This window comes from Narcine bancroftii, chromosome 2 (genome assembly GCF_036971445.1).
Source record: "Narcine bancroftii isolate sNarBan1 chromosome 2, sNarBan1.hap1, whole genome shotgun sequence".
In the NCBI taxonomy this organism is placed as follows: domain Eukaryota; kingdom Metazoa; phylum Chordata; class Chondrichthyes; order Torpediniformes; family Narcinidae; genus Narcine; species Narcine bancroftii.
The window spans coordinates 139,154,983-139,173,843 of record NC_091470.1 but is presented as its reverse complement, the minus strand read 5'-3'; the positions used below and the strand labels follow the sequence as shown (position 1 = coordinate 139,173,843).

Below are 18,861 nucleotides of genomic sequence, written 5' to 3'. Positions count from 1 at the left end.
TCTTCTAAACTCTAGGGAATAAAGTCCTGAACCTGTTGAATGTTTCCCTGTAACTCAGTCACTGATGTCAGGGGCAACATCCTCGTTGATCTTCTCTGCCCTTTTTCTATCTGGTTGAGATCTCTCCTGACCAAGCCTACACACAATATTCCAAAATTTAGCCTCACCATTGTCTTGTACAACTTTACTAGAACATCCCATCGACTAAAAATTGCCCGGACGTCAGGGACTGAGTTACAGGCAAAGGTTCAACAGGTTCAGGCTATTATCTGCTGGCTGTTCACCCCATGGATGCCCCTATTCGACCCTCGATCCAGTCTCCTCTCACCCTTCTGTGCTCCAAAAGATCCCCAGCTCTGCCCACCTTGAGCTGACAAGGTATGTTCTCCAATCCAGAGCAACGTTCCGGTGATTCTCCTCTGCCCCCTCTCCATGGCCGCTGCATTCTTCCTGTAACTAAGTGACCGGAACTCCACATGGGGTCTCAACACCCTTTGTTGGTCTGGATCCCTCCTTCTTTGATTGAACGCTGAGATGCCTCTGGGATGGATCCATGGATGGGACTGGTCTCGATGGATGCAGGACGGATCTGTGGATGGGACGGGTCTCAAGGGATGCAGGATGGATTCGTGGACGGGATGGGTCTGGGGGGGGACATGGGACAGATCCATGGACAGGATGGATCTGGGGGGACGCGGACAAAACCATGGATGATAGGTGTCTGGAGGGATGCGGGACAGGTGAGAGGGAAGGATCCGTGGACGGGACGAGTCTGTGGATTATCAGGGTGTTGCAGGAACACTCACCCCACCCTTCTCTCCCAACCCCCCAGCAGTTCGTTGGGGAACACAACATCACCCGTTCCTACTGGATTGGCATCAAGGACAGCCCCCTGGGCTCCAGGTGGAGTTGGGTCGATGGGTCACCCCTGCAGGAAGAGCTGACGTGAGTGGGGCGGGGAGGGAGGGGACATCTTTCAGCCTGTCTGGCCCTGCATGCCCTCTCCCCCACCACTTCCTCCTGCTCCCCCCACCCCTCCCTTATCTCAAAAAGGTCACCCTTCCCCCACCCCAGGGTCTGTCTATCTCCTCCCATCCCCTTCCCCTCCTCCATGAGGTCTCTCTCCATCTCACCGTCCTCAATGGGGTCTCTATCCATCTCCCCCCTCCACTGCGGGGTATTTCTCCATCTCCCCCTCCACCGTGGGGACTCTCTCCATCTCCCCCTCCACCATGGGGTCTCTCTCCATCTCTCCCTCCATCATGGGATCTCTGTCCATCTCCTCCTCCACCGTGGGGTCTCTCCATATCTTCCCTCTACTGTGGGTGTCTTTCTCCATCTCCCCCTCCACCGTGGGGGTCTCTCTTCATCTCCCCCTCCACCATGGGGGTGTCTCTCCAAATCCCCCTCCACTGCGGGTTCTCTCCAACACCGTGGGGACTTTTTCCATCTCCCCCTCCACCGCGGGGTCCTTCTCCATCTCCCTATCCACTACGGGGGTCTTTCTCCATCTCTCCCTCCACCGTGGGTCTCTGTCCATCTCCCCCTCCAATGTGGAGACTCTTTTCATCTCCCCCTCCACCGTGGGGTCTCTCTCCATCTTCCCTCTCCATCATGGGGTCTCTCCATCTCCCCCTCCACCACGGGGTCTCTCTCCATCTCCTCCCACCATTGTCCGAGTAAATCTTCAGGAGGTAACCTTTCCCTGTTACTCAGTCCCTGATATCTAATCAACATCCCAGTAAATCTCTGCCCTCTTTCGATCTGATTGGGATCTTCAGTGACCAAAACTGCACATCACACCCCAGATTCAACCCCACCGACGACTTGTACAACTTCACCAGAACATCCTGGACTCAATGCTCTGATTTATGAGGCCAACATGCCAAAAGCTCTCTCCGCGATGCCGTTCCCCTGTGACACCACTTTTGGGGAACAATGTTTGCATTTTCTCAGATCCCCTTTGACCCAATGCCCTCCTCAGGGCCCAACCGTTCACCATGTCCGTCCTTTCTCTGATAGAATGGAGGGAAGATGGAGACAAATGGGGCTCTCTCACCTCTCTCCCCCCATCCCCAGTGTGTCTCTCCATACTCCATCTCTCCCCCATCCATCCCTTCCACCAAAGTCCTATCTCCTACCTGAGACACTCTCGCCTCTCCACACCACCCTCCTCCGTCTCCCCCCTTCTCCTCCCACCTATCAGAGATCTCCCCCACCCCAGGGTCTGTCTGACCTGGGAAACAGGTTGGACATCCACCCCTGTCTCTGTAGACCCTCTGCCTCAAGTCTCCTCTCATCCTTCTACGCTCCAGAAAAAAATGTCCTTTTACCCTCATGAGACGCGTTCTCCAATCCCGGGCAACGTACTAGTGAGTCTCCTCTGCCCCCTCTCCGTAGCTGCCTCATCCTTCCCATAACGATGCGACCAGAACTAAACACAAAACTTCTGGGGGGTCTCAACAGAGATTTGTAGAGCTGAGAGACAGAAGGAGGGTGGGAGAGTGATGGGAAAAGGAGAGAACGGGGGAGTATGGAGAGAGGGAAAGAGAAGATAGGAGAGAGGGAGAGAGTGGACGAGAGAGTGAGAGGGGAGGCAGAGGGGAGAGAGATAGGAGAGGGGGAGAAAGGGGGAGAGAGTGGGGTGGTGAGAGAGATAGGAGAAGGGGAGACGAGGAGAGAGAGAGGAGAAGGGGGAATGGGGAGAGAGTGGGGGAGAGGGGGAAAAGAGAGGGGGAGAGAGAGAGAGAGGGGGGAGAGACTCACCTTGTCCCCATCCCCCCCCACCCCCCCATGTTCTGGGACAGAGACTACCCCGACAGCTACTTTGACTACGAACTGGAGTCGTTCAAGAACTGCGTCTCCCTGCGCCGGGGGGCCTGGGCCAACGCCGTGTGCGGGCGACCCCACCATTGGATCTGCAAGCGGAGAGTGGAAAGTCTTCCAGTCGCCCTCTGATGGGTCCCAACTTCACCCTCCCTCACCCCCAGGGGGAGGGGGACGGCGGGGCCGCAGGGTGAGAGGAGGTTCAGCGTCCCTCTGACCGCCAGAGGCCAAGGAAGGGGCGCAGCAGGTCAGCCATGAGGGGACCAGGTGGGGGGGGTGGGGTGGGGCAGAGACCTCAGACCCGCAAGGGCTCGGAGACGATTTCTGCCATCAGGAGCTGGTGAGAAAAGAGTCCACTCTCCCCTATCTCTATCACTCCCTCTCTCTCCCCACTCCCTCTCTCACCCCGTTGCCCTTCCTGCTCCGAGCAAGGTGGGAGGGCAGCTGGTCCCTCAGAGCATTCGGGGACGCACTGAATTTGATTTTAACCGGAGATCGACTCTGTTCACAATAAATCACGTGTGCAGAAAGGAAACCGTTCAAAGTCTTTTCTCTCCCATTGAGAGGGTTTGTGGACAGTGTTAAAGGTTGTCGTAGGTTACAACGGGGTATGGACAGGATGGGAGTGGGGAGATGGGTTGTGGATGGTGTTGAATGTTGTCGTAGGTTACAACGGATACGAACAGGTCGGGGAGTGGGGAGAGGGATTGTGGATGGTGTAGAAGGTTGACATAGGTTACAATGGGATACGGACAGGACGGAGGAGTGCAGAGATGGGTTGTGGATGCTGTAGATAGTTGTAGGTTACAATGGGATCCGGAGAGGATGGGGAGGGGGAAGGGGGTTATATATGGAGTATAAGGTTGTCGTAGGTTCCATCGGGATACGGACAGCACGGGCAGTGGGTAGATGGGTTGTATATGGTGTAGAAGGTTGTCGTAGGTTACAACGGGGTATGGACAGGATGGGAGTGTGGAGAGGGGTTGTGGACTGCATAGAACGTTGTCCCAGGTTATATCGGGATATTGACAGGACGGGGAGTGGGGAAAGGGGTTGTGGACGGTGTAGAAGGTTACAACGTGATGCAGACAGAACGGGGAGTGGGGAGAGGGGTTGTGGATGGTGTAAATAGTTGTAGGTTACAATGGGATACGGAGAGGACAGGGATGGGGGAGAGTGGTTATGTATGGAGTATAAGGTCGTCGTAGGTTCCAACAGAATAAGGACAGGACGGGCAGTGGGTAGAGGGGTTGTAGACGAGGTAGAAGGTTGTCGTAGGTTACAACGGAGTATGAACAGGACGGGCAGTGGGTAGAGGGTTTGTGAACAGTGTAGAATGTTATCATAGGTTACAACAGGATACGGACAGGTTGGGCATTGGGTAGAGGGGTTGTGGACAGTGTAGAATGTCATCGTAGGTTACAACAGGATACGGACAGGATGCGGTGTGGGAAGAGGGGTTCTGGACTGTGTAGAAGGTTGACATAGGTTACTTCAGAATATGGACAGGACGGGGAGTGGGGAGAGGGGTTGTGGACAGTGTAGAAAGTTACAACGTGATACGGACAGAATGGGGAATGGGGAGAGGGTATATGGACAGTGTAGAAGGTTATTGTAGGTTACAATGGGATACGGACAGGACGAGGAGTGGAGAGATGTGTTGTGGATGGTGTAGATAGTTGTAGTTTACAAAAGGATATGGACAGGACGGGGAGTGGGGAGAGGGGTTGCGGACAACGTAAGAAATAGGTTAGAAAGGGATGTGGACAGGAGAGAGGGTTTGTTAAAATTCTAGAAGGTTGTCTTTGTTACATCGGGATATGGACACGATGGGGAGTGGCAAGAGGGGTTGTGGACGGGGTAGAAGGTTGAAATTGGTTACAATGGGATACGGACAGGAAGGGGAGTGGAGAGATGGGTTGTAGCTGGTATAGAAGGTTGTCATAGATTACAACGGTATATGGACAGGACGGGGAGTGGTGGGAGGGGTTGTGGATGATGTAGAAGGTTGTCGTAGATTACAAAGGTATATGGACAGGACGGGGAGAATGGAGAGGAGATGTTGAATTTCTAGAAGGTTGTTGTAGGTTTCAAAGGGATTCAGACTGGACAGGAGAGGGGAGAGGGGCTGTGGATGGGGTAGAATGTTACAATGGGATTTGGACAAGTTGGAGAGTGGGGAGAAGGGCAGTAGACTGTTTTAAAAGTTACAACAGGATATGGACAGGACGGAGAGTGGGGTGAGGGGTTGTTGAATTTCAAGAAAGTTGTCGTAGGTTACAACGGGTTACGGACAGAATGGGGAGTGGGAAGAAGGGTTGTGGTCGGTGTAGAAGGTTGTTGTAGGTTACAACGGGATACAGACAGGACGGAGAGAAGTGAGAGGGGTTATTGAATATCTAGAATGTTGTCGTAGGTTACATCGGGATATAGACAGGATGGGGAGTGGGGAGAGCTGTTTTGGACGTTGTATGAGGATGTAGTAGGTTACAAAGTGATACGGACAGTAGAGGGAGTGGGGAGAGGAGTTGTAGGCGCTTAGGAAGTTGTAATAGGTTTCAACGGGATACAGATAGGACGGGGACTAGGGAGAAGTGTTGTGGATGGGGTAAAAGGTTGTCATAGGTTACACTGGTGTACAGACAGGATGGGAAGTAGGGAGGGTTGTTGTACATGGTGTAGAAAGTTGTCGTACGTAACAACGGGATACGGACAGGACGGGGAGGGGGGAGAGGGATTGTAGACAGTGTAGAAGATTTTCATAATTTACAAAGGGATATGGACAACACGGGGAGAGGGGAGTGGGGTTGTGGACTGTATATAACGTTGTTGTAGGTTACAACAGGATATGGACAGGACGGGGAGAGGGGAGAGGGGGTGTGGATGGTGTAGAATGTTGTCGTATGTTACAACGGAATACGAACAAAATGGGGAGTGGGGAGAGAGGGGTTTTGGACGTCATAGAATGTTCTCGTAGATTACAATGGGATACTGACAGGATGGGGAGTAAGAAGTGGGGTGTGGATGGTGTAGAAGGTTGATGTTGGTTACAACGAGTTATGGACAGGACAGGGAGTGGGGAGAGCAGTTGTGGATGGGGAAGAAGGTTGTCATATTACAACTGGGTTTGTACAGGACAGGGAGTGGGGAGACCTATTGTGGACTGTGTAGAAGGTTGTCGTAGGTTTCAACAGGATAATGAGAGGTCGGGGAGTGGGGAGAGTGGTTGTTCAATTTCTACAAAGTGGTTGTAGGCTTCAACAGGGTACGGACAGGACGGGGAGTGGGGAGAGGGGCTCTGGATGGGGTAGAACGTTACAACGGGATTTGGACATGATGGGGAGTGGGGAGAGGGGTTGTGGACAATGTAGAAGGTTGACGTAGGTTAGAAAGGGATATTGTCAGGACGGGGAGAAGAGAGGGGGTTTGTTGAAATTTTAGAAGGTTGTTGTTTGTTACATCGGGATATGGACAGGATGGGGAATGGGGAGAAAATGGAGAAATGTTATCGTAGGTTACAAGGGGTTATGGACAGGAAGGGGAGTGGGAATAGGGATTGTGGTTAGTGTAAAAGGTTGTCGTAGGATACAACAGGATACAGACAGGATGGGGAGTGGGGAAAGGTGTTTTGGATGTTGTATAAGGTTTTCGTAGGTTATATCGGGATATGGAGAGTACGGGGAGTGGAGAGAGGGGTTGTGGATGGTGTAGAAAGTTGTCATAGGTTACAACAGGATACAGACAGGACAGGGATTGGGGAGAGGTGTTGTGGACAGGGTAAAAGGTTGTCGTAGGTTACAATGGGGTACAGACAGGATGGGTAGTGGGGAGAGTGGTTGTGCATGGTATAGAAAGTTGTCGTAGGTTACAAGGGGTTACGGACAGGAAGGGGAGTGTGAATAGGTGGTGTGGTCAGTGTAAAAGGTTGTCGTAGGATACAACGGGATACGGACAGGATGGGGAGTGGGGAGAGGAGTTGAGGCCAATGTAGAAGGTTTTCCTAAGTTACAACAGGATACAGACAGGACGTGGAAAATGGAGAGGGATTGTGGAAGGTGTAGAATGTTGTTATAGGTTACAACAGGATACGAACAAGACGGGTAGTGGGGAGAAGGGTTTTGGATGGGTTGAAAGGTTGTCATATGTTACAACGGCATACGGACAGGATGGGGAATGGGGAGAAGGGTTGTGGAAGGTGTATAAAGTTACAACCGGATATGGACAGGACGGGGAGTGGGGAGAGTGGGTGTGGACGGAGTAGAAGTTTGTCGTATGTAACATTGGATCCGTACATGACAGGTAGTGGGGAGAGGGTTTGTGGACAGGGTAGAAGGTGTCGTATGTTTCAACAGGACACAGAGAGGATAGAGAGTGGGGAGAGGGTTGTGGACGGTGTAGAAGATTGTCATAGGATACAACGGGATATGGACAGGATGGGAAGTGGTAAAGGTGTTGTGGACGGTGAAGAAGTTTCTCGTAGATTACAACGGGATACGGACAGGATGGGGACTGGGGAGAGGTATTGTGGACAGGGTAAAAGTTTGTCGTAGGTTATATCGGGATATGGAGAGTACGGGGAGTGGAGAGAGGGGTTGTGGATGGTGTAGAAAGTTGTCATAGGTTACAACAGGATACAGACAGGACAAGGACTGGGGAGAGGTGTTGTGAACGGGGTAAAAGGTTGTCGTAGGTTACAATGGGGTACAGACAGGATGGGTAGTGGGGAGGGTTGTTGTGCATGGTGTAGAAAGTTGTCGTAGATTACAACGGGTTATGGACAGGAAGGGGAGTGGGAAGAGGGGTTGTGGTCGGTTTTGAAAGTTGCAACAGGATATGGACAGGACAGGGAGAAGGGAAAGGGGTTGTTGAATTTCTAGAATGTTGTCGGAAGTTACAGCAGGATACGGACAAGATGGGGAATGGGGAGAGGGGTTGTGGACTGTGTATAAAGTTGTCGTATGTTACAATGGGATACGGACAGTACGGGGAGTGGGGAGAGGGTTTGTTTATGGTGTTGAAGGTTATCATATGTTACAACGGGATACGGACTTGATGGGGAGTGGGGATAGGGGTTACGGATTGCGTAGAATGTTGTCATAGGTTACAACGGGATACGTACAGGACGGGGAGTGGGGAGAGGGGTTGTGGATGGCGTAGAAGGTTGTCGCAGGATAAAACTGGATATAGTCAAGATGGGGAGTGGGGAGATGGGTTTTGGACGGTGTAGAAGGTTCTCGTAGGTTACAACGGAATATGGCAGGATTGGTAGTGGGTAGAGGGTTTATGGACAGTGTAGAAGTTTGTCGTATGTTACAATGGGATTTGTACAGGACGGAGAGCGGGGACAGGGGTTGTGGACAGGGTAGAATGTTGTCGTATATTACAATGGGATATGGACAGGACGGGGAGTGGGGAGAGGTTTTGTGGAAGGTGTAAAAGGTTACAATGGGATACAGACAGGACAGTGAGTGAACAGAGGGGTTGGGGACAGTGTATAATGTTGTCGTAGGTTACAAGGGATATGGACAAGACAGGGAGTGGAATGAGGGGATGTGGACAGTCTAGAAGGTTACAAACCAATTCGGACAGGACAGTGAGTGGACAGAGGGTTTGGGGACGGTTTATAATGTTGTCGTAAGTTACAAGGAGTATGGACAAGACGCGGAGTGGGGAGAGGATTTCTCGACGGTGTAGAAGTTCTTCATTATTTACAATGGGATATGGACAGGACGGTGAGTGGGGAGAGTGGTTGTGGACAGTATAGAAGGTTGTCGTAGGTAATAACAGGATACGGACAGGACTAGGTGGTGGTGAGAGGGGCTGTGGATGGTGTAGCAGGTTGTCGTAGATTACAATGTGATACGGTCAGGACGGGGAGTTGGGAGAGGGTTTGTGGACAAAGTGGAAGGTTGTTGTTTGTTACAATGGGTGTCTTACAGGATGGGGAGTGGGCAGAGGAGTTGTGGATGGGGTATAATTTTGTTGTATGTTACAACGTGATACGGATGGGGAGTGGGGAGAGGGGTTCTGGACAGTGTAGAAGGTTGTCATTATATTGCAATGAGATTTGGACATGACAGGGTGTGGGGAGAGGGGTTGTGGAAGTTGTCGAAGGTTTTCCGATGTTACAACGTGATACGGACAGGACCGGGAGTGGGGAGAAGTATCATGGACAGTGTATAACATTACTTCAGGATACGTGAAGGTCGGGGAGTTGGGAGAGGGGTTGCGGACGGGATAGAAGTTTATTGTATTACGATTGGATTTGTACAAATCGGAGAGTTGGGGAAGGGTTGTGGATAGGGTAGAAGGATGTCATATGTGAGAACGGGATACGGACAGAACGGTGACTGGGGAGAAGGGTTGTGGACGGTGTAGAAGGTGACAACGGGATATCAACAGGAAGGGTAGTGGGGAGAGGGGTTATGGATGGAGCATAAGGTTGTCAGAGGGTAAAACGGGATACAGACAAGACGGGGAGTGGGGAGATGGGTTTTGGACGGTGTAGAAGTTTCTCGTAGATTACAACGGGATATGGACCGGACGGGGAGTAGTAAGTGGGCTTGTGGATGGTGTAGAAGGTTGTCGTTGGTTACATCGAAATATGGTCAGGACAGGGAGTTGGGAGAGGAGTTTTGTATGATGTAGAACATTGTTGGAGTTTACAATAGGATACGGACAGGATGGGGAGTGGGAGATGGGTTTGTGGACTGTGTATAATTTTGTTGTAGGTTACAGCGATATGGACAGGACAGGGAGTAGGGAGAGGTGTTGTGGATGGCGTAGAAGATTGTTGTAGGTTATAAAGGGATATGGACAGGATGGAGAGAAGGGAGAAGGGTTGTTGAATTTCTAGAAGTTGTTTTAGGCTTCAACAGGATACGGACAGGATGGGGAGTGGTGATAGGGGCTATGGATAGTATAGAATGTTACAACAGGATTCGGACAGGACAGAGAGTGGGGCGAGGGGCTGTGGACCGTGTTGAAAGTTTCAACGGGATATGTATTGGATGGGGAGTGGGGAGAGGGGTTGTGGACGGTGTAGAATGTTATAACAGGATATGGACAGGACGGAAGGTTGGGAGACGGGTTATGGACGGTATGGAAGGTTGTCATAGGTTTAAAACAAGATATGGACAGGATGGGGAGTGGGGGGAGGAGTGGGGGATGGTAAAGGTGTTGGGAGGTGTGGGGGGCGGTGAAGGTGCTGGGAGGTGTTGGGGATGGTGAATGTGTTAAGAGGTGTGGGGACAGTGAAGGTATTGGGAGGTGTTGGGGAAGGTAAAGGTGGGAGGTGTTGGGGGAAGGTGAAGGTGTTGGGGGGGGGGGTTGGGGATGGTGAAGGTGTTTGGAGGTGTGGGGACTGTGGAAGTGTTGGGAGGTGTTGGGAGAACTGTCTTGCCTGAGAAGGTGACATTCTGATGTTGGAGAGAGCACAGAGAAGATTCACCAGGAATGTTGGAGGAGCGTTCAACGGCTCCTGGACTCTCCACTGGAGAACAAGAGGGGGATCTCGTCTTGACATCTGGAACGCCGAACAGATTGGACAGGGTCAGTAGGAATGAGATGTTCCCTCTCTCCCCCACTCCCCCCTCCCTCCCCTTCGGGAGACACGGTCGCCCACAATCCGCGGACAGGAGGGGACGAGTCTGCGTCACCCCCCAAACTCAGGGGGTGACTTGGCCACTAGGAAGAGATGTTGTTGGGCTGGTGGAGGGGTGTGAGGGTGCGAGAGGGGTGGGCCTGGTTCGGGAACACCAACAACCCTCCTCTCTCCCGGGGTTTAAAGCCCTCTAAAATGTCTCTCTCTCTCTCCATCTCTCTCAGCGCTCTATCTCTCCCTCTCTCTCTATTTCTCCACCTACTCCCATTTCTCTCTCTTCCCCTCTCTCAACTCTCTGCCCCTCTCTTTCCCCATCTCACTCAACCTTTCTCTCTCCCCCTCTCCACATTTCTCTCTCTCTACACCTCTATCCCTTTATCTCACTCTCCTTTTATCTCTATCTCCCCTCTATCCCTCTCCCCCCCCATTTGTCTATCTCCCCTCTGATCTCTCTCTCTCCTGCCCCACGCTCTATTCTCGCTGCTGCCCTCAGTAAAGAGGTCTTGAGGGGGCCACCAGATTCTCTCCACCGGGTTCAGGAACAGTGACGACCCCTTCCCCCTCACCCAATCAGGGGCGGGTTCATGGAACCTTCCCTGGGCACCTCATTGATTTCTCCCTCTCTCAACGAGACACAGTTCAGTTTCAACACAATTCCTTATTTGTTAACGTAGGGCACAGATTGACATTTTGCCCGGCCTGTGAGTGGGGAATCCTTCCATGCCCATGGGGGAGAAGAATCGCAGGACTCTCATGCACACTGATCGTCAACGTGGGACCTGGGCCTCGTCTAGAATCCAGAGAGACCCGACCATCAACTTGAACAAGATTGAGGGTACCCAAGCCAAACACCAACTACATCAACTGTTTCACCATCTCTGCAAGGAAACAGGCCAATTCAGCCCTTCGAGTCCATGCTGAGCACATTTTCACATCTCTAACCCCAGGAGTGTGTGACGGAACGGGGCTTCACTCTGTGTCCCCATCCCGGGAGTATGTGATGGGATGGGGCTTCACTCTGTGTTCCCACCCCGGGTGTGTGTGACGGGGACGGGCTTCGCTCTGTGTCCCACCCCAGGAGTGTGTGAAGGGGATGGGGCTTCGCTCTGTGTCCCACCCCAGGAGTGTGTGATGGGGACAGGGCTTCACTCTGTGTCCACCCCGGGAGTGTGTGATGGGACAGGGCTTCACTCTGTGTCCCCACCCGGGGAGACTGTGCCAGCATCTGCCAGGAATTCAGGAAAAATTACATCATTTGGAATATGGGAAATTTTTGTGTTCTACATATCCCAGAACATTGGAAATGAGGAGGCGGGGTGAGGGAGGGGGGGGGGGAGAGATGGAGATAGGGGGGGGGGAGAGAGGGGAGAGGTGGAGGGGGAGAGAGAGGGGGAGACAGAGGGGGGAGAGAGGGAGAAGGGGGAGAGAGGGGGGGGGTGGAAGATGGTGAGAGAGTTAACAGGGTCCCGGGGAGACCTCCCTGGAATGTTGGAACCCGCTCGCTGGAACGGGTGATAGGTCTGGCTGTGATCAGGAGCAGAGAGTATGTCTGAAGGGAGGGAGGGAGGGGAGAGGGAGCAGCGACGATGCCTCTAGCATGTTGTCTGCTGCTCTCTGCGCTCAGCCTGGTGGTTACAGTCAGTTCCACATCTGGGGGCCCAGGTAGGGAATGACCCCATCTCTCTCCCACTCTCTCCCCCCCATCCCCCCACTCTCTCTCCCCTCTCCCCTCTCCCCCCTCCTCTCTCTCCACCCTCTCTCCCCTCTCCCCTCTCACCCCTCTCCATCCCCCCTCTCTCCCTTCTACCTCTCTCCCTTCTCTCTTCTCCGCTCTCACCCTCTCTTTCCCCTCCCCCTCTCATCCCCTCTCTCTCTCTCCTGTCCCCCCTCTCTCTCTCTCCCTCTTTCCCCCCTTCCTCTCATCCCCTCTCTCTTCCCTTTCCCCCTCTCTCCCATTCTCTCCCCATCCCCCCTCTCCCCGCTCTCTCTCCCTCTTCATCTCTTCTCTCCCCCCTTTCCCCCTCACTCCCCGGCACTTTCTCCCCCTCTGTCCGCTCTCTCTCTCCCCCCTCCACCTCTGTCACCCCCTCTCCCCCCCACCATCCGACCATGTCAAGATGCATCACAGATGTTGTGGTGACTTCCTGGCGAGATGTTTAACATGCCTGAGGGGATCGAATTTATCCCGGGGTCGGGGGATGAGACTGCGTCTCTCGGGAGGCTAGCCACCGTCTCACCAGGGCCTGTGACCTCACACCGGGCCTCACCCCTGTCGCGGGGTCTCGCACCTGTCCTAGGCTTCACTCCTGTCTCCAGGCCTCAGACCTGACGCTAGGCCTCACTCCTTTTGAAGGGTCTTGCGCCTCTAGTCGGGCCTCACCCCCTATCGTTTGGCCTCACCCCTATCCCCAGGCCTTACCTTTCCTCTTTCCCTCCCCCCCGACCCCCACTGCAGGCTGCCTCCACCCAGAGACGAGGGCCGACATTTTGCTGCTCATCGACGGCTCGGGACCGTGACCCCCAGCGAGTTCGGCCAGGCCCTGGGCCTTCTGCGGGGCCTGGCAAAGAGCCTGAGGCCCAGGCCACATGGGGTGCGTCTGGGCATGCTGCAGGTGGGCGAGCGTCCCCGTCTGGAGCTGCCCCTCGGCCTGGGCACCTCAGCCGAGCGGGTCCTGGGAGCACTGGATAAGCTGCGGCAGGACGGAGGGCAGGCCAACACAGAACAGGCCCTGGCCTACGTGGCGAGGCCTCAGGCCTGGGGCAGGACGGAGTCAGATGAATGGGGAAGACCCGAGGCTATTAGCCCAGAACCAGGGGAAGGAATGAGGGAAAAAACCAGACGACTAGGCCCAAAGCCTGGAGTAGGCCAGAACGAGGTGGAAATGCCCAGGGGGACTAGGTTGAGGGCCTGGGGAGGAGGCAGGCCCGGTGGGTCTAAGCCTGAGGGAAGGGGTAGGCAGAGATGGTCAAGGCCAAGGTTTCGGCTAGGCTTGAGGGCAGGGGCAGGTGCAGAGGGATAAGCCCGAGGCCTGGGGCAGGCCAGAGCTGGGAGTGGGGCCGACAACTGGGTCAGGCCCAAGGCTGGGAGTTGGCCTGAGGCAGGCCGCATCCTGCTGTGGCTGACGGACGGGTTCTCGGCCCGGGGGCTGAAGCAGGCGGCCCAGGCGCTACGGGAGGCCGGGGTCCTGGTCCTGGCTGTCAGCACAGGTTCCCGCATTGGCGGCCTGAAGGAAGTGGTCACCCCTCCAGCCCAGCAACACCTTCTCCTTTCGAGGCTGAGGGCTCCCGGGCTCGTCCCACAGGTCTGTCAGCGCCTGGCAGGTGAGTCTCTCTACCCCACCAACTCCCCTCCTCCTTTCTCTCCCTCCCCTCTCCACCTCTCTCCCTCTCTCTCTCTCCCCCTCTCCCTCCCCTCTCTTTCCCTCCGTCCCCCTTTCTCTCCTATCCCCCTCTCCCATTCCCTCCCTCTCTCTCCCCCCCTGCTCTCTCGCCTCCCCCTTACTTTGCCCTCCTCCCTTCCACAGGCCTCCTGATGCCCCCCACCCTGATGGCCTCCACAGTGACAGCCCACGGATCGCCCTGACCTGGCCACAGCTTACTTTATGGGCGGACGAGAGCACGAGCTGACTTATGGCCCAGTGTGCGAACCCAGTCTGGAGCGATGGACCACCCTGTCCTGGGACGCCCGCGGACACCGGCTCACAGGCCTGAGGCCTGACACGGACTACTGGTTCAGGCTCCGTGTACGGGGCAGGGAGAGCAGGGAACTGCGAGCGTCGGCACGGACATTGCCTGGTAACAAGGGAGGGGGGAGAGGGAGGGGAGATGGGGGTAGAGGGAGGGAGATGGGGGGTAGAGAGAGGGGAGATGGGGGGTAGAGAGAGGGGAGAGAAGGAGGGGAGATAGAGCGAGGGGAGAGAGGGGGCAGAGGAAGGGGGAAAAAGGAGAGAGGTAGAGGGAGGGGAGACAGTGGTGGGAGAAGGAGGAAAGAGGGGAGAGAGGGGGGGGAGAGAAAGGAGAGGGGGGAGAAAGTGGGGGGAGAGAGGGGAAATGTTTTTTAGACATCCCCATTGATTTCTCCCCTCCCCCCCCTCTCCTCCCCTTCAGCCGACCCCAACTCCCCTCCCTTCGCCCTCGTACCCCTCTCCTCCCACCGCCTTGGCCTGGAGTGGTCTCCCGGAGAGCCCGAAGGTGGCCGCTTCTCCATCGTGTACGGACCCCTGTCTGGAGGGCCGATCCGGGCGCTGCAGGTCGAAGGACGGAGGGAAACAATCTTCCTGGATGACCTGCGCCCGCAAACCCAGTACTTGATTACCGTGTCTGCTGCACGTTCCACGGGACAGCGCCGGTCTTATACCCTTCATGGTGCCACCCTCCCAGGTAGGAGATCAAGGGCAACAATTCAACGGGATACAGACAGGTCAGGAATTGGGGAGAGCGGTTGTGGACGGTGTAGAATGTTGTAGGTTACAACGGGATACAGACAGGTCAGGAATTGGGGAGAGCTGTTGTGGAACGGTGTAGAATGTTGTAGGTTACAACGGGATACAGACAGGTCAGGAATTGGGGAGAGCTGTTGTGGACGGTGTAGAATGTTGTAGGTTACAACGGGATACAGACAGGACAGGGAGTGGTGCGAAGGGCTATGGACAGTGTAGAAGGTTGTCGTAGGTTACAACGGGAAACGGACAGGACGGGGAGTGGGAGAGGGGTTGTGGACAGTATAGAAGGTTGTCGTAGGTTACAACGGGATACGGACAGGACGGGGAGAGGGGTTGTGCATGATGTAGAAGGTGTTCGTAGGTTACAATGGGACACGGACAAGACGGGGAATGGGGAGAGGGGCAGTGAACGGTTTCGAAGGTTTTCATTGGTCACAACTGAAGGGGGTGTAGTGGACGGAGGGGACTTACAGAGACGGCGATGGTTGTCGGGACTGGACGGGATTACAGAGACAGCAATGGGTGTCGGGGGACTGGAGGGGGTTAATGAGACAGGGATGGGTGTAGAGGACCAGAAGGAGTTACAGAGACAGGAAGGGGTGTTGGAGACCGGAGGGGGTTACAGAGACAGAGATGGATGTAGGGGACCGGAGGGGATTACAGAGGCAGGGAGGGGTGTCAGGGCTTAGATACGTTGGCATCCCCATGGAATGACATCTCTTTCTATCTCCCACCAACTGCAAACAGATGGACGGAACACCACCTCAGTGGCCCACACTGCGAGTCCTCCCTCTGCCCCAATCACCAATGGGTCAGTGAGATCCTCACTCCTCCCCTCCTTCCAGGAACTCCTGCGACCTTCCTCAATGCAACCCTCCTACCTCTGTACCTCTCAAGTCAGGTCCCCTTGAGCCAGATGTGGGATCAGCTGTGACCCATTCTCCAAATGTTGGATCGACAGTGACCCATTCTCCAGATGTTTGGTCTATCAACACCCATTCAACTGTAGGTCCAGATGTGTGGTCAGTAGATACATTTTCTCATCCAATTCCAGATGTGTATCCACACCCAGACCACCACTAACTCCAGATGTTGGTTACACATTGACTCATTCTCCAGATATTGGGCCAACCAGTACCCATTCAGGACTAGCTCCAGATGTGCGGTCAATGGATACCTATCCCAGTCTGATTCCAGATGTTGGGTCTCTGCCTAGACCACCACCAACTCCAGATGTTGAATATACCATGTCCCATTCTGCTAGATCCACAATTACTCATTCTACAGATGTTGGGTCTATCAATGCCCATTCAAGACTTGCTCCAGATGTGTGGTCATCAGGCATCTATCCAATTCCAGATGTTGGATCCACTCCAGATCACCAACTCCAGATGTTGATATACAGTGTTCCATTCTCCTGATGTTGGATCCACTCCGACCCATTATCCAGCAGTTAGGTCTACAGATGCCCTTTCAGGACTTGCTCCAGATGTGAAATCAACAGATACCTATCCAATTCCAGGTGTTGGATCCATTCCCAGATCACCACCAACTCCAGATGTCGAATCAACAGTGGTCTATTCTCCAGATGTCGGATCGACCGTGGCCCATACTCCAGATGTCGGATTGACAGTGGTCCATTCTCCAGGTGTCAGATCAACCATGGCCCATTCTCCAGACATTAGATTGACAGTGCCCCATTCTCCAGATGTTGGATCGACAGTGCCCCATTCTCCAGATGTTGGATCGACCGTGGCTCATACTCCAGACGTCGGATTGACAGTGGTCCATTCTCAGATGTCGGATCGACAGTGCCCTATTCTCCAGATGTTGGATCGACTGTGGCCCATACTCCAGGCATCGGATTGACAGTGGTCCATTCTCCAGATGTCAGATCAACCATGGCCCATTCTCAGATGTTAGATTGACAGTGCCCCATTCTGCAGATGTCGGATTGACAGTGCCCCATTCTCCAGATGTTGGATCGACCGTGGCCCATATTCCAGATGTCGGATTGACAGTGGTCCATTCTCCAGATGTCGGATCGACAGTGGTCCATTCTCCAGATGTCAGATCGACAGTGGCCCATTCTCCAGATGTCGGATCGATAGTGGCCCATTCTCCAGATGTCAGATCAACAGTGGCCCATTCTCCAGATGTTGAGTCTGTCTATACCCACTCAAGACTACTCCAGATGTTCGGTCAACACAAACCTATCCAAGTCCAATTCCAGATGTTGAACTCACACTCAGGTCACCACCATCGACAACATTGATAGATGTTGGGTCTGTTGATACCCATTCAAGACCTGCTCCAGGGGTGCGATTAACAGATGCCCATCAAAGTCCAATTCCAGATGTTGTATCCACTCCCAGACTACCGCCAACTCCAGATGTTGAATCGACAATGGCTCATTCTCCAGGAGTTGGACTCCTCAGAGCTCTGCCAACTCCAGCTGTTCAATTTACAGAGAATTGTTCTCCAGATGGTTGCATCTATGGCCACCCATTCTCCAGATATTTGGCCCACAGATACCCATTCAGTGCTAGCTCCAGATGTTCAGTCAACAGTTACCTATCCTAGACTAATTCTAGGTGTTGAATCTAGACCCAGACCACCACTAACTCCAGATGATGGATTGACAGTGACTCATCGTCCAGATATATCATTGTCAGAGACCCATTCTACAGATGTCAAGTCTATCAACAGCCATTCAAGACTAGCTCCAGATGTGCGGCCAACAGATATCTCCCCAAGACCAATTCCAGATGTGGTATCTGTCAGAGCACCACCAAGCTCAGATGTTGGGATCTGCGGTTACCCATTCCCTCGGCGTTGAATTACAGTGACCCAGTCTCCAGATGTTGTATTGGCAGAGACTCTTTCTCCAGATGTTGGATCAATGACAACATATCCAATTCCAGATGTCGGTCCCATACTTAGACCACCCCGAACTCCAGATGTTTGCACCTACAGCTATCAATTCACAGATGCTGGATCCATAGGGAATCATTCTGCAGCTATTCGGTCTATCGATACCCATTTAAGACTAGCTCCAGATGTGCAGACAACAGAGACCCATCCCAGTCCAACTCCAGATGTTGGATCCATGATCGGCACACTGCCAACTCCAGGTGTCAGATCTAAATCCCGTTCGCCAATGCTTCCAAGGTCAGTTCCAGTTGTGAAGTTCACCAGAGATGAGGGGGGTGACCTACGAAGAGAGATGGAGTGGCATGGTACTCTCCTCGCTGGAATTTAGAAGAATCTTATAGATTACAGAAAGCAGAGGTGGATATGTTGGTGGGGGAGACCAGAACGAGGGGACATGGTCTCAGGGCTCAGGGTAGTAGATTTAGGATGGAACTGCTATCTCCAGACGGTATTCACTGCCCATTGAAGCAGTGGGGGTGGGTAGGCAGAAGGCGACCATGGTGAATATATTTAAGACAAGGTTGGATTAATTCACAAATCGTGGGGTGGGGGGAAGTTAAGGGAAAAGGCAGGGCGGAGGAGATGAGCCCCTCACCGGATCGGTCCGTGACCTCATTGAATGGGGAACGCATCTCACGATGGGACAAGTGAGCAGAACCGGGGGGGGGGGGGTGCTTCTCTCTCTGAAGTGTGGAAGAGGGTCCACAGGCCCATGGATAGAAGGAAAATAGAGAGTTATGGGGTAGGGAGCGTTTAGTACTATTTTGGTAGGAATATATGGGTCGGCACAACATCGAGGGCCAAAGGACCTGCACTGGGCTCGAATAGAACCATGAGGCAGTATCCAGATTGACCTCCATTTGCCATTTCTCCCTGCCCTCCCCATCCTGTCTGTCCTGTTGTAACCTCTACACCATCCACAACCCCACTCCCCGTCCTGTCTGAATCCTGTTGTAACCTACAACCTTCTACACTATCCACAACCCCTCTCCCTACTCGCTGCCCTGTCCGTATCCCATTGCAACCTACAACAACTTTCTACACCATCCACAACCA

At 53.7% G+C, this 18,861-nt stretch overlaps 2 protein-coding genes across 6 annotated transcripts in view; both read left to right on the top strand.

Moving 5' to 3' along the window:
• LOC138754232 (uncharacterized) overlaps positions 1–13,694 on the top strand; it is a 52,625-nt gene extending 38,931 nt beyond the window's left edge. For 3 of the 4 annotated variants that reach the window (XM_069918167.1, XM_069918164.1, XM_069918165.1), the window contains 2 exons: positions 833–945; positions 12,885–13,694. In XM_069918167.1, the coding sequence (XP_069774268.1) occupies positions 833–945; positions 12,885–13,449 (678 nt within the window). In that variant the 3' untranslated portion in view covers positions 13,450–13,694. The remainder of the gene's footprint in view (positions 1–832; positions 946–12,884) is intronic. The other variant, XM_069918166.1, reaches the window with a different exon arrangement.
• Positions 12,009–18,298, top strand: LOC138754233 (von Willebrand factor A domain-containing protein 1-like). 2 transcript variants are annotated; one of them, XM_069918169.1, is made up of 4 exons: positions 12,009–12,091; positions 13,954–14,224; positions 14,537–14,809; positions 15,619–18,298. In XM_069918169.1, exons 2-4 carry the CDS (start codon positions 14,032–14,034, stop codon positions 15,780–15,782), a joined length of 630 nt encoding a protein of 209 aa, XP_069774270.1. In that variant the 5' UTR covers positions 12,009–12,091; positions 13,954–14,031; the 3' UTR covers positions 15,783–18,298. The 2 variants fall into 2 exon arrangements, with proteins under 2 accessions (XP_069774270.1, XP_069774269.1); XM_069918168.1 differs by lacking the exon at positions 12,009–12,091 and adding an exon at positions 13,708–13,750.
• The last annotated feature ends 563 nt before the right edge of the window (positions 18,299–18,861 follow it).